Source organism: Ursus americanus, chromosome 32, assembly GCF_024610735.1.
Source record: "Ursus americanus isolate L20-20 chromosome 32, mUrsAme1.1.p, whole genome shotgun sequence".
In the NCBI taxonomy this organism is placed as follows: domain Eukaryota; kingdom Metazoa; phylum Chordata; class Mammalia; order Carnivora; family Ursidae; genus Ursus; species Ursus americanus.
Window position 1 is genome coordinate 13,956,511 of NC_142158.1, and position 15,293 is coordinate 13,971,803.

Here is a 15,293-nt window from a genome sequence, read left to right on the forward strand (position 1 = left end):
ATGAATTTCTTTACAGAATGTCATCGAAATTTCTAAATTGTTTAATTAAACTCATGTTTACCTTGAAAGAACTGAATTTTAGAACTAAACTGAGCTGGGATGGCTGGGTGGCTCAGTCAGTCAAGCGTCCGACTCTTGCTTTCAGCTCAGGTCATGATCTTAGGATCCTGGAATTGAGCCCATTGTCGTGTTCTGTGCTCGTCATAGAGTCTGCTGGAGATTATCTCCCTCTACTCCTCTCCCTACTCCCTTTCTCTCTCTCTTTCTATTTAAATAAATAAATAAAATCTTAAAAAAATAAAGAACTAAACCGAGCTGCCTAAATTACAAATCTATTAGAAATATACTATTTAAATCAATTCATTCATTCCCAAGGAGCAGATCGAAGTTTCACTCTTTTTTTTTTCAAAAAAAAAAAAAATTGAGTATAGTTGACACACAATGTTACATTAGTTTCAGGTGTACAGTATTGTGATTTGACTTTTCTATATTTAACTCTATGCTCACCACAAGCATAGCCACCATCAGTTACCATACACTATTGCAGTATCATCAACTACATTTCCTATGTTATGCCCTTTATTCCCATGACTTGTTCATTCCATAACTGGAAGTCTGTGTCTCCCACTCCCCTTCACCCATTTTGCCCACCCTCCCTCCACCCCCTTCCCTCTGACAACCATCAGTAAGTCCAAAAATCAGACTTATGGGTCTGATTCTGCTTTTTTGTCTTTTTGTTTGTTCATTCGTTTTGTTGATCCAATAATTCTACTACTGGGTATTTACCCAAAGAAAATGAAAACACTAATTTGAAGAGATATATGCAGCCCTATGTTTACTGCAGTGTTATTTACAATAGCCAAAATATGGAAGCAACTCAAGTGTCTATCCACAGATGGCCAGAAAGAAGAAAACATGGCACACGTGTGTGCATGTCTGTGTGTGTGTGTGTGTATACACACATACATATATTACATAGCCATAAAGAAGGATAAAATCATGCCATTTGCAACAACGTGGTTGGATCTAGAGGGTATTTTGTTAAATGAAGTAAGACTGAGAAAAACAAATACTGTATGATTTCTCTCATATGTGGAATCTAAAAAACAAAGTTTTACTCTTTATTTACTATACACATTTTAAAGATAAGGAAAAATCATGGGGGTAAAACTATTGCCAAAGAACATGAAACTAGTAAGTGACAGAGCCAAGATTCAAGCCCGGCCAAACAGTATTCAATCCAGGTATCAAACCACTATATCCTATTCATTCATTAGGTGAAAATTGACCACAAATATGAATTTTAAGTAATCTCATTGTTTAAAAAAAATAAGAAATATGGTGATGCCCAGGTGGCTCACTTGGTTAAGCCTTTGACACTTGGTTTCCACTCAGGTCATGATCTCGCAGATGTGGGATGATCCCAGTGTCAGCTCTGGGCTCAGGGCAGAGTCTGCTTGTCCTTTTCCCTCTGCTCCTTCCTCCAGCTTGTGCTGTCTGTCTCTTTCTCAAAGAAAGAGTGAGAGAGAGAGAGAGAGAGAGAGAGAGAGGGAGAGAAAGAAAGAGAAAGAAAATCTTTATTTATTTAAAGATTTTATTTATTTATTTGAGAGAGAGAGAGCACAAGCCGAGGAGGGGCAAAGGCAGAGGGAGAAGCAGGATCCCCGCTGAGCAGGGAGCCTGAAGCGGGGCTGGATCCCAGGACCCTGGGATCATGACCTGAGCTGAAGGCCGATGCTAAACCGACTGAGCCACCCAGGTGCCCCATACATAAAATCTTAAAAAAAAATTAAGAAATATGATGCACAAATAACACTGCAGTTTCTGGAGTTACAAAGGTGGCATATGGGCATCAGCTGAGCCACTGGCCTACCGTGCAACCTTAGGCAAATTACTTAAAGTCACTAACGCTTAGTTTCTTTATGTATGAAAAGGACACAATCCTTTTCCAGTTGCTATTGTTTTATTCCCGTGAGGGTACTGACTCAGGTTATGTAGGTAGATTAGTTTTACAGGAAAACCCAAACTCTAAAGAGTAAGGTGAACCAGAAGAACGATGGCAGCATTTTCTCAAGTCAAATTCAGCAGTAAGATCTTGGTCACCGGGAAACACAGGGCTGATAAGAGGTCCTGGTGTCATGATCAATGTGAATGACCCCCCCCCCCCAAAGTGTTGCTTCAGCACTTAATCCAGACTGAAGGCTGAGGCACTTTTACCATCTGTGTCCATGCTGAATGACAGCTCCTTTGCAAATGTGACCAAGATCACTAGGAACCCATTCACTGTTTTGAGCACCGAAGCAAGCCTCAAATACCTACTCAACAGATGATTAAGAAGAAAGAACTACTTGAAGAGGGTGGTGGAGAATGAAGGTTGGGGAACCGAGCTTTAGAAACATCAAGTCAGAGCAGAGAACTGGTGAGAAGGGAGTGACAAAGCATTGTGTGTCTATGACGTGTTTAGCGCTTCTCTGGGTCCTCCGGATTTTTTTTTGCATACAATGCCTAAATGGTTTGCACATCACTGTGACTCTTTTAGACTTCTCTTTCTGCACTGCACTGTCATTTTTAAAGCTGGGTGTTGCCAAAGAGTTCAAATTCAAAATCTATTCTAATCACTATCCTAATCACTATCCTAAGTCAGATTAACACACGTAAGGGGTTTGTGTAGGTCTTTTTCACACTTTTTCATTATATTCCAGTTAAACATTCAAAATGAAAAACACCTGGGAGCCAGAGTCATTTGGACAGACAGGCTGTGAGCCATATTTTATTTGGAAGGGGGGGTGTCTTCATCCTTAAGAAAATATCTTCCTTTATTTATTCGTGATTTTAATTCAACAAACATTTGTTGTGTGTCTATTGTGTTCTAGACCCTTTTCTGGGTACAGAGAAGACAATGATGAATTCTAGAGTCAGTGACTTTGTCTTCCACAGTCCAGAGTTTCATGTTATATGTAACATGAAATTAAATACCATTTAAATACATGGTTGGAGACTTTGAGGGACCATTTTAGGCACACGTAATCCTCACTGTTTTGTGGAAGCAAAGCAAAATAGTTGTTCTTCGTGTTGAGTGTTTGGTTTTTTTTTGTTCAGTTATTTTACTGAAAAGTATAAGCATGTTATCGATTATGCAGGATACTGACAGAGAGGAGGGAATGACACTGGCCCTGCATGTTATCTACACTATCAGATGCGGACACTTACATGGAACTGGGACAGGAAATTCCTCACTCCAGTGGCCTAAAAGAAGCCCATGCCAGTGATCTGGACTGTGTCAATAAGAAAATATGTACCTGACACTCCATCCAGGTACACACACCTTCTTGACACCTGCTTACCATTGGTCAAAATCACATGCCTGGTTTCCCACACGTTTGGGAGGGAAAATAGAAGTTGTGGTAGACCATTTCACCTTCTTTTATCTTAGAGGTATCAGAAGAAGGCTAATGTAGCAAAAGCCAATTTATCAAATGACTGGTTAATGACTTAGACCTAACTGAGCAGCTTTTATTTTGTCTTTACAAGAGCATATCATGTCAGGAAATGTTCAGGTCATCTCTGATCCAGCTTCTTGTAGCTCCAGATGGGGTTAGTGGGGGTAGAAAGAGATCCTTCTATTTGCTGAAGAAAAGATCGGAGTGAAATCAGCATATGGCATGAACTCAACTGCCCACATCAAAGAGTTTAGGGCCTGAGGAACAGAGTGAGGATACTGATGGGCTTTCAGCTAATGAACGATCGTGAGTTATCTGGTGCCACAGCAGTGAAGTATTTTGGTTACAATCCTTCAGTTTGCTGAGGCTGTCACAGTGTAGCATCCAAATCTTTTAAATAGGTCTACTCCTCTACCAGCATGTCACGATGTTCACAGTCCATTAGGGCTATTAGGGCATGGAGTGCCCATAATTAGGTGACAATTTCAGGGGGTATGAAAATCGGTTAGCTGTGTATTAATTAGATCATTTTTAGAATATTTTCTACACATGGTAAATAATATTTTGCTTTAAGTGAAGAACGTTATAAAGAAGATTGATTCAGAAACTGGAAAATTGTTGATTATCTTATATGTATTCCCCAGACAATGAATATGCTCATACTATTCTCATCGAAACCTACCTTTAAATTATTTGAATCTAAATTAATTTTCCTAAGTAATAAGTGGCCACAGCTAAAACTTATAAGGCTATTCAGAACTATTAAGTCAATGATTAAGAAGACACCAGCACCCCAGAAACTAATTAACTTGAGTACAAGTCTTTCAGATTTGTATACAGCTTCCAGGTATATAAAAGCTTAAGCAAATCTAAGTGACAGTGAAATGGTGATTTCTCATTCTCTGAATATTTTAAAAGAATATGGAAGCAGCCTGTAGATGGTTTGGACTACTCAAATAAAGGATTTAGAGTGAAAGGATCCATATGATATCAACAAAGGCTTTGCTCAGAAGGGTTATGAGGAGTGCTGCAAGGCCGCATGAAGCATCATCCTGACAGGTGTAGATGGTCTTCACAGATTTTCTTCATGCCGATGCCTAGAAAGGGCCATCTATAAGAGTTTGATCAAAACCTCAGTTTTTTAAAAGAAGCCCTAAAAAGAGGAGCTCCATTGATCCCACTGGAAACATTTAAAATTTCTCAGAGTAAAACAAAATGGCAAAACAGTTAATATCTAAAGATAATACCAACTGACGGAAAAGACCAGTAAAATAAAATAAAAGGTATCTTGTTTAGATCTCGACACTATCCCTATCACACGAATTCTACATGGCTTGTGATCAGTTCAATGAAAAAAATTCCAGCTTTATAAAAACAGAAGTAAATAGTTACACCATTTCTGAATGAGGAAGGATTTTTTTTAAATTTAAGATCTATTTAAATAAGTAATGATCAAAAGGCTTTACTGTATATGAATTATAATACCTGTTTTTCTAAGTAATCTTTACATCCAATGTGGGGCTCGAACTCACAACCCCAAGATCAAGAGTTGCATACGCTACAAGCTGAGCCAGCCAGGCACCCCTATAATATCTATTTTTCTAAAAAATCAAAAATACATTTAAAAGTTAATTGTCAAATGGAGAAAACATCCATTAAAATATGACAGAAGGGTTACTACTATAATATATATAAAACTCATTTAACTCAGTAAGAAATACATTTGAATACTCATAGAAAGAAAGGCAAAGGGACATTTGGAAGACAATTCACGAAGAGGAAATACAAATGGGTGATTGATAAGCATACTAAGAATATTTAGTAACGAGAAACAGAACGCACATTTAGAAAAGGATGAGATTCCATTTCTTCTATTAGATTAAAAAAAAGTTATCACATGATGTGAACATGATTTGGTCAGATCCCCCATGCACTTCTAAATAAGTATAAATCCAACTTCTCTAAAACATAACTTTGCAATATTATCTAATGTCTTAGAAACATCATACTGTCTGAAGCAGTATTTTGGGTCTCTAGGATACTCTTCAAAAATAATCTAAAATGTGGACAAGACCCTGAGTCTTAAGATGTTCATCAGAATTATTTATAAAATGCACAAAAATGAGAAACAATCTATTGTCTAGGAACAAAGAAATTTTCACTATTTTATACCGCTTATCTGGTATAAAATAATGTGTAGGCATTAAATCTTCATGAAGTAAGTAAAGAATATGAAAGTATTTATCATACGATATTATTAAGTTTAAATCAGTCATTCTTACTGAATAATTTCAACTTTGTAAAAATAAACACACATGGGAAAAAAATTGAAATAAATTTACCAAACAATTAATAATGCCTTGTCTCAATGGTGACATTATTGGTGTTTCTAAATTTATTTTTTGATTCTCCTCTGTAGTTTCACTTTATTTCCTAAATAACATATTCTCCCTATAATGAGGAAAAAACATTAAAAAGATTAATGCTTTTTTTAAAGCTATAAAATCCAGTTCAGGTAATTACACTCAGGTCAAGAACTTCCTCACACAGGTCAACTCTCCTACTAGAAGTATGGGGAGTGAGAATTTTTCTAGTAGAAACCCTTCAGCAATAAATTACTTAGGCTCTTGGAGGAATAAGATCCAATCAGCCAAACTCAATAGGGTCCAGTCTGGAGTTTGCACAACCAGTCTTTATAATGCAGAGCTTCTGGTGCCCAGAGCTAGACAACATTCTCCGTTAACAGCCTGCATGTCTGACTTGATCTCCTTTGTGTTCCTATAATATTAGCCATGTTATCACATGTTTTGACAGGACTGATCCAAAAGCCCAGAAGACTTAGGATTGTTGCCTTAATATTTGGATTAAGAATGCTACCCTAAGCCAGTCAGCACATACAAATCCATATTGGCATCTTTCACGAAGATGAGTTCTTAGGATTTCTGTACTCTTTGTCTACTTTTATGCCAGAGCAAACCCCACTTCATTGACCAGATGCCTCTGTTGGTAGTGGTGCTTGCTGTAGAGAAGAACAGGGCCACTCAGCTCTCCCACATTTTAGAGAGAGATGTTGTGCAAACATCAGTAAAGAGATCTTTCAGCTGACATATTAGAGCAACTTTATGAATACAAAAAATACAGGTATTTTCCCTGTAGGAGATTGTTATCTCTATCATTACCTAAAGAAATTTGAAGAGCATCTGTTTCTAAAACATTAGCAAAACCTGGGGGTTACTGTGCATGTCTAGTTCTGATGGGACAGGATAAGCATGGAAGACAGTGAGGGGCTATGTTGAGAGAATGCCCAAAACTTGATACCTCCTGGACTTTTTCAGGCTTATTCTCTATGATGTCCAGACACTTCGTCTGTCTTTGCTTTTCCCTAATCTTTTTTCCATTACAGATCTTCTCACTCCTCCTATCCGCCCTTTCTCAAGGAGTAATCCTTTTGCTGTATATTAAAGCAAACCACTATTTGTTTTAGGCAACAAAATATTTAATCCTAATTATTCAGTGCATAAATTCTATGCTTCCTTTTTCATACTTTACAAGGAATCTTGATAATAAAAATGTGAACCTTGGACAAAGAAATGCATGGCTGCAAAATTCACCTCATTTTAAGTGAGAAAAGATATATCGATGGGGGTAATAAATGGTACATAATATTATCTGATAATTTTTTAATCCTCCAAAAGTCTAAACTATGTGATGTACTATTTTATTTTTTTAACTTCTTGAGGAAAATCTAGTTATTTTAAGTAAGAGAATCATGCTTCATGTAAAGCCTCTCATAAGATCCACACATATGTGTCATCCTTACTATGTTCCACAAGAAAATGCCTGAAATCTAGCAAATGAACATTTTTGCCTAGGGGGCCACAGGACAAGTTAGTGGTCAAATGAAAGCTGAATGATCAGGGAAGACTTTCTTCCCTTCCCCAGGAAAACAAGTGCAACTTTACTGTAGCTATGTTATTGGTCTAAGAAAGGAAGAATTGAGGAGTGTGCTCACCTCTCATTTCACAGAAAATTATGATGGCTATCATATGTGAATTCCTTCAGTGCCCTGCCACAAACCTCCCTGCTTTCGCTTCAACCTTGTCTCTTTCTTTATCACATCAAGGGACAAGATCCTTTCCCTAAATCCTGAATTTGTCTCCATATGTGCTCTCCTTCATGTCTTCAGAGACCTCCTTGTTCAATTATCCTCACTTGCTTAGCCATTTGCAATATTTTTCCCTTTTAGAATTTTCATATATGATATAAATATATTCAAACCATATCCATGTTAAAAAACACTCTTTTTTTAAACATTTATTTATTTATTTTAGAGAGAAAGGGAGAGAGAGCAAGTGAGCTGAGGGGGAGGAATGAGGGGGGAGAACCAGAAGCAGACAACACGCTCCACATGGAGCCCCACATGGGGCTTGATCCCAGATGGTGAGATCATGATCTGAGCAGAATCCAAGAGTCAGACGCCTAATGGACTGAGCCACCCAGGTGGCCCTAAAAACCACTCTTTAAAAAAAATACTTTTTCTAACCATTTTCCATTTACAGCATAGCTCTGTGTATAAAAAAGTCAGTAGGTCCTGCCTCTATGTCCTTACCCTTAACTCAGCCCACTATAATTGAGCCTCTACCCCTACAAAGCAATGAAACTCAAGCCTTCTTCTGCATGAATTCACCACCTATACAGTTTTGCCTGAGCTCTACACTCATCTATCAAACTTCTCATGATGTTTTCCCCTTGGCAATATCGAAGTTATCTTAAGGTCAATAGGAATGAAAATTTAACTCATTATCTATCTCCTCCAAATATTTAATCTCCATCTCTGAGAATGCTACAACCATCCACCCATGGATGCCCAACTCCAAAACTTAAGGTTACACTAAATGCCATTCTTTCCCTCACCTTTAATTTCCAACAAGCCCGCAAGTTCTATGTATATCACCTATTTCATTGATTAGTCCCAACTGTCCATTTCCTGTGTCATTCTCTTTAGTGAAGGCTCTTGACACTCTGCCTAGACTATTGAAACGGCATTCTAACTAGGTTTCCCTGCTTTCATCCTGACTGCTATTAAATCCACTTTCCCGTCTACTAGTAGAGTGATCTTTCCAAAATTAAAGTTATTGAAAATGTTTCCGTTTTTTCACTTTACCATTAGAACAAATTCAAGCTCCACAACATGATATCAAGACGTTTATCATCTAGTCCTTGACTACACTTCTCATCTTATGTCAGTCAACTACCATTGCCCCATATCCTATACTCCAGCCATATTAAAATACTTTTGAGTGGCCAAATACATCATACTTTCTCATGATTGTATGGTTTCATACATCTTCCCTTTGCCCAGGAACATTCTTTCTTCCAGTCAAATTATATTAAAACTCTGAAAATTACTCAAGGGTTATATTTCAACTGATGTGTTTGTCTGCTGCCCCAATCCTCTTCCAGACCTGTGTTGATTCCTTTTCTCTATGCTCTCAGAGACTCTCGTGTTGACCTCTTCCTAGCACCTTTTTTTTAAATTATGGTAAGAACACTTGACATGAAATCTACTCTCTTAACAATTCTTTAAGTATATAATACAGTATCGTTAATTACAGGCACAATGTTATACAGCAGATCTCAGAACTTAATCATCTTGCATAAATGAAACTTTGTCTGTTGAAAAACTATTCTCTATTTCACCCTCCCCTCAGGACCCTGACAACCACCATTCCACACTATGCTTCTATGACTTTGACTATTTTAGATACCTCATACAAGTGGAAACATGCAGTGTTTGTCTTTCCGCGACTGGCTAATTTCATTTAGCATAATGTCCTCAATGTTCATCTATGTTGTTACATATTGCAAGATGTTCTTTTTCAAAGCTGAATAATATTCCATTGTTTGTGTCTACCACATTTCTCTATCCATTCATCTGTTGACGAACATTTAGGTTGTTTCTACATTTTGGCTATTGTGAATAATGCTGCAAAGAACATGGGAGGGCTAATATCTCTTGAGATACTGATTTTAATTCTTTTGAATAAATTTCTAGAAGTGGAGTTGCTGGATTATATTACAAAGCTACAGTACTTTAAACAATATGCCACTGGCATAAGTACAGATGAATAGACCAATAGAACAGACTACAGAGCCCAGAAATAAATCCACGCATATACAGTCAATCGATCTTCAACAAAGTTGCCAAAAATATACAATGGAAAAAGGATGGTCTTTTCAACAAATGGTGCTGAGAAAACTGGATATCTACATGGAAAGGAATGAAATTGGATGCTTACCTTACATCATACACACAAATCAACTCAAAGTGGATTAAAGACTTAAATATAAGACCTGAAACTGTAAAAATTCTATAAAAGAAACATAAGGAGAAAGTTTCATGACATTGGTTTTGCCAATGATTTCATGGGTATGAAAATGGCTTTTAAAAATATAGGCAACAAAAGCAAAATTGAACAAGTGGGATTATTCCAAACTCAAAAGCTTCTGCAAAGGAAACCATCAACAGAGTGAAAAGTCTTCCTAGCACTTTTTATACTGCCTCGAATTTGTTGCTTTTATCATCTTTCTTCACGCATATACACTGCTTGCAAAAAAGAATTTTACTTAAGATTCCTGGGAAATTTACCAGGATATTATGAGATATCGAGGGATTACTCCTTGTTTCTTGTTGGCCTCTAGTTTGAAGAAACAAGTATAATGATTTACAGAAAAATGAGATCTCTCTATTACGGAGAAAACATTTCCCCAAAAGTCGATTAATTTTTCAGCCGGTCTTCACGATAGATGTTACAAACAACCATTGACATTTCTTTCTTTCTTTCTTTCTTTCTTTCTTTCTTTCTTTCTTTCTTTCTTTGAGATTTTATTTACTTATTTGAGAGAGAGCACATGAGAGAGCAAGAACGGGGAAGGGAGGGGCAGGGGGAGAGGGAGAAGCAGACTCCCCACTGAGCAGGGAGACTGACGCCAGGCTGGATCCCAGGATCCTGGGATCATGACCTGAGCCAAAGGCAGCCACTTAACCGACTGAGACACTCAGGTACCCCAACCAAGGACATTTCTATCTTAGACATATAGACATGGTTCTAACTTCTCTTCTTTAACCGTATTCTCACAGCCTAACTGCACAACAAGACTGGAGGCTGAACACACTGAAGAACCAAAAGGAAGGAAACACCTTACCTGAGACAATACAAATATAAAATCAAAGACGAAATGATGAACAAGAGGATGTAAATTAGCACCGTGAGCATTACACCAAGAACTCCCGAATGTTTGGTCCTCACAAACACCCAGTACAACTTTGCTGAATCAGCTATGGGAGTGTCCCCATTATGTGTAAGTCTCTGAGGAAAGAAAATACAAATTTAAGAAATAAGGATGAAAATACCGATCATCAAGTTAGATGAATTTAAACACACAAAAACCACATGATACTATAACTTGTTTTTAAATTAAATTCTCAAGATACTAAAGATCACCAGACCTTCAGCTATGCAAAGGAAAAGAAAAAGACTGGGTTTGCATGGCTGGTTACCAGGTGTTTTTTTTTTCCCCCTCATTTTCCCTATAAGCTTTTAAATGTGTACACTCTACATGCAATTCATAAAGTAAAAGCCATGTATTATTTATGTACTATTAACTTCTGAATTTAATGAGCACAAGATATGAAGAAATTAAATATGATGGTGGAAAGATCCCTTTCTCTCTGAAGCAGATTTGAAAGGAATTTAATTTGTGCAGTGCATAAAATAGATGGCTTATTTTAGAAACTTATAAAAAAGTTATCAGGCTATTTAATGTGAGCTTGAAAACCAAAGTTTACATTAGGTTAATTTAACAGTAAGTCCTTCTTTTAGACAAGGAACAACATATTCTATATTGAGTTAGAAATAAATACAAGGCTATGAGGTCTTTAAAAACAAAGATTAAATGCTACGGACCTAGAACATTCTCATTTGACATCTTTGACCTTTGAGTTTTACAAAATATTAATGTTCTATAATTATGACTCTTATGGTATCAGGTGGACGTGATATGCAATATAAATGTAAATAAAGTATATTTTCTTCAGTATAAGAAAGAAGGAAGAATTTCTGTACTTTTTAAACTGACAATTATGTAAGTATAGCTTAAATGGACATGTTCAGAACTAATCCATATCATATATGTACAAATAAAAACAGAAGCTCAGAGAGGTTAATCTGTATTTTCCCTACATCAGAATATCCTTTAACATTTGGACAATGACTAGTAGTCAGATATTCTGACTCTCAACTGATGTTTCTTTCCCCACTGCACCAAAGTTCCTGTTTTTATATTCTGTACTTGTTAATAGGTCTACCTTGCAGAACATGAATCTGTCACTTGGACCTCAGCCAGAAGATCTGTAAGGGTTGTCATCCATTCTCCTATTCTAGATCTTCCCCTATTTCTTAAAGGTAAAGAAACAGTTGCGGGATTCACTGATGACACACACTAAAAATGGTATATATATGATGCCAGGAACATAATCTAATCAATAGATGCTAATCTTCATTTGGCCCTCACACATTGTTGCGAATGGCCACCATGTGTCATTAAGCTCCAAAGATAGAAGAGTGAATAAAATTAGACAAAAGCCCTACATTCTTGGAGTTTACATTTCAGTTGGGATGGGGGTGGGGGAGAAGCGTGTAAGTAAGATTAAGTAACAAATATGGTATATTGGAAAATGGCATTTTGAAAAAAAAAACATGAGGCAGAAAAAAGTACAGGAGGGATGGAGGTGTTTCATTAAATAGTGCGATCAGAAACAGTGTCATTTGAACAAATGGATATAAGGGAACGAGTGATACGCCTACCGGATGGCATTCATCACACACTGCCTATACTTCATCTTTGCGTATGTAATTCTCCAAGTAGACTGTAAGTTCCTGCCTGGATCACGGGCAATGGCTATTACATCCTATATTGTACACAAAGTGTAATTTCACTTCATTATAATCCTCATCCTTGTTCCTTTCAGCTTATATGTATGGAACCTTAGATTTTTCAATGTATTTCCAATTGTTTGTTCCAACAACACTGTGAAATGAGTAAGGTACGTGTTACTATCTGTATGTATTATTACTTTTTTGTGATACATATGAAGAAGTTAAAGACTGACTTAGCCAATGTCATACAGCTAACAAATGGCAGCGCTGAGACCAGAACCCACTTCCCCCGACTCCAAGTCTATGCTCTTTCTATTAATCTGTGATCACTTCTAATGGATTTTCAAGAATGATTTGCTGAATGAAGACACTTGTATTCTACCTTCGTTTGATCTTTGCTCTTATGTGTTATTCTTATCTATTTATATTGAGGGGAGAAACAATGCCATTCTTACTCTGTTTCTTTTAAAATCCTGTGCAGAGAGTATATAATCAATAAATACATGCTGATCAATTAAACCATTCAATAGCAAATCCTTCCTCTACTTCTTATCTAGATTGGGGTTCAGGCAGAGAAAGAATTTATGAGCTCAGTGGAACTGTTGTATCATCAACGGGGGTCCGGAAATGCATTGCCAACCTCCGAGCCAGCAAACTGAGAGACTAACAAAATGTTATTAGTAACATCAACAGCCACTCAATGCATCAGCCTCAAACCATTCCATCTGCCACATCTCTTTTTAGATTGCCATTAAAAAGAGAGAGAGAGAGAGAGAGAGAGAGAGAGAGAATCCAGAACAAAATGTATCAGTAAAATAAGTTCGCCTCTCTCTTGGCTGGCTGATCAGGACGAAATACAGGTGCTCCCTGGCTTTCTCTGCTGAAAGGAAGTGCTGAAAGAACTGCAAGTATGAACCCAGGCAAGTTGAATCCCATGAGGGACATTCAATCTATGATAACTATGATCCCATGTGGAGCAGTAGTTCACTAAATTTAACGAGCATGCGAATCATCTGGAAGGCTTGTTAAAACACAATAGCCCCTTCTCAGAGGCTGGGCTCCTTCCCAGAGTTTTTGACTCCATAGATTTGATGCGGGGCCTGGATTTTGCATTTCAATTTGCAGTGTAATTAAGTTCCTTGGTGAGGCTGATGCTGTTCATCCAGTGGCCTCACTTTGAGAACCACTGCTTCGGAGCAGACCTTCTCAAACTTGATGCACAGAGTCACTGGAGAGCATGTTAAAATGTGAATTTTGGTTTAATGAATGGGCGTGCCCATGTGTGGACTCCAAGGCTGCCGCTCTGCGGATTATCTGCAGCTTTAAAGGTTTTTTAAAGACAGCAAAATTAGATGTCATCTGCAATGAAGCCTGATGGATTCTAACTGGAGAGTCAATAATTGTGCAGGTTGGGAACTAGCCTTCAGCTTTTCTTTCCAAGTGGAGAAAGATATGGGTGCTACACTCATCTATTAGAATCCAAGTCAGCTTCCATCAGGTTACAGACCTCTGAACGGGTGCTGAGATGGCCCTGCTGGAGGCTACTTTCCTGTAGATTACATCAGAGGCCCCAGAGTAAATTTAGACGGCTCATTTTGTCAGCCGCCTTTGATACAGTGGACCATTCAGCTATTAATCTCTCTAGAGGACCTGATTGGAATAAGGAGAGCCATTCCAGGAGGGCTGCAGACATTCCCTATGATGAGATCTCAGAAGATGACAGACAGAGCTGCTTGTCCCTCCCAAATGGCTTCACCTGTGCTGTTGCGATAGGCTCACACTGGACCCCATCTGCTCAACATGCCCATCAGGCCTCTGGGAGAAATTGGGAGATGCCATGGAATATGATCCCAGAGGAATGCAAACAGCTTTCCTCTCCATACCTCCTGCTAAACCAACCTTGATGGCATGCTCTCCCCCTTGCTAACAGAAGTCTGAGGGAAGTTGGAATGTGGACAACATCCAGTTGACTCCAGTTCAATCCACTAGGAATCAGAATTCAGCTAATGATCAGGGGAAAAAAAAACTTAAGAGATGGGGTTGAAAACACAACCACTTCCGACCTGTCATCAAGGTGTTCAATGGTATTGAGACTTCAGAGGGTCGCTGCAGGCTAGGATATGGAAACACCTCAGCCTTCCGAATGCTGATCAACTTTCCTTGGCGCCTGGCTCTTCCCTCAACCCTCAGCAGTAGGAGTAGAAACTAGATACATTGGTAGGCTCCATGTGCACTGCTTTTAATTCATTTTAATAATGTTGAATGATCTATATGGTTGCAGGGTCAACTATCGCATTCATCTGCAGGTTCTAAACATCTCTAGCAGAGGTAATGCCACTCAGAAGTAAGCCGTCAGAACCCTCACACAAAGCCTAACAGGCCTTTAATGGACTCAGTGCATCTGGGCTCCAAGTCGTGTTGAGAGCACCCCAGGAACCCTGAGCAAACAAAGGAAAGGGAGAATAAAGCACCTAGAACCTTGTCACAGCGCAGTCCGGTGCGCAGACCACCATCTTTGGCATCACCTAGGAATCTGTTAAAATGCAGAATCTCAGATCCCCCAGCTGCTGACTCATAATTTGTATTTTAATAAGATCCCCAGGTGAGGAGTAAGCCCAGGAAAGTCGGAGGGACCCCGGTGTGGCAGAGTGCAGCCTGCGATGTAGAAATAAAACAGGGACTGGCTTTGCCCAACCTAGCTGCCTACCACAGCACCCGGGGCCTTATCTTCACCATTCACTCTGAACAGCAAGTTGTCTTTAGTTCTAAAAGCACATTTCAAACACCGTTAACAAGGAGAGTCCATCAAAATGCTCCACCTCTGTGATCTGTTTGACACGATGGATATAGTCTCAACACATGTAAAGCAATTGTAAAACTTTTCTGTTTCTTCTTAAAAGGAGAAATATACCAT

General features: G+C 38.3%; 1 protein-coding gene across 1 annotated transcript in view; it reads right to left on the reverse strand.

The window, feature by feature from the left end:
- Positions 1-15,293, reverse strand: part of LOC123801533 (uncharacterized) — a 219,874-nt gene that overhangs the window by 63,307 nt on the left and 141,274 nt on the right. The window contains exon 9 of the mRNA XM_087857899.1: positions 10,647-10,810. Within this exon, the coding sequence (XP_087714025.1) occupies positions 10,647-10,810 (164 nt within the window). The remainder of the gene's footprint in view (positions 1-10,646; positions 10,811-15,293) is intronic.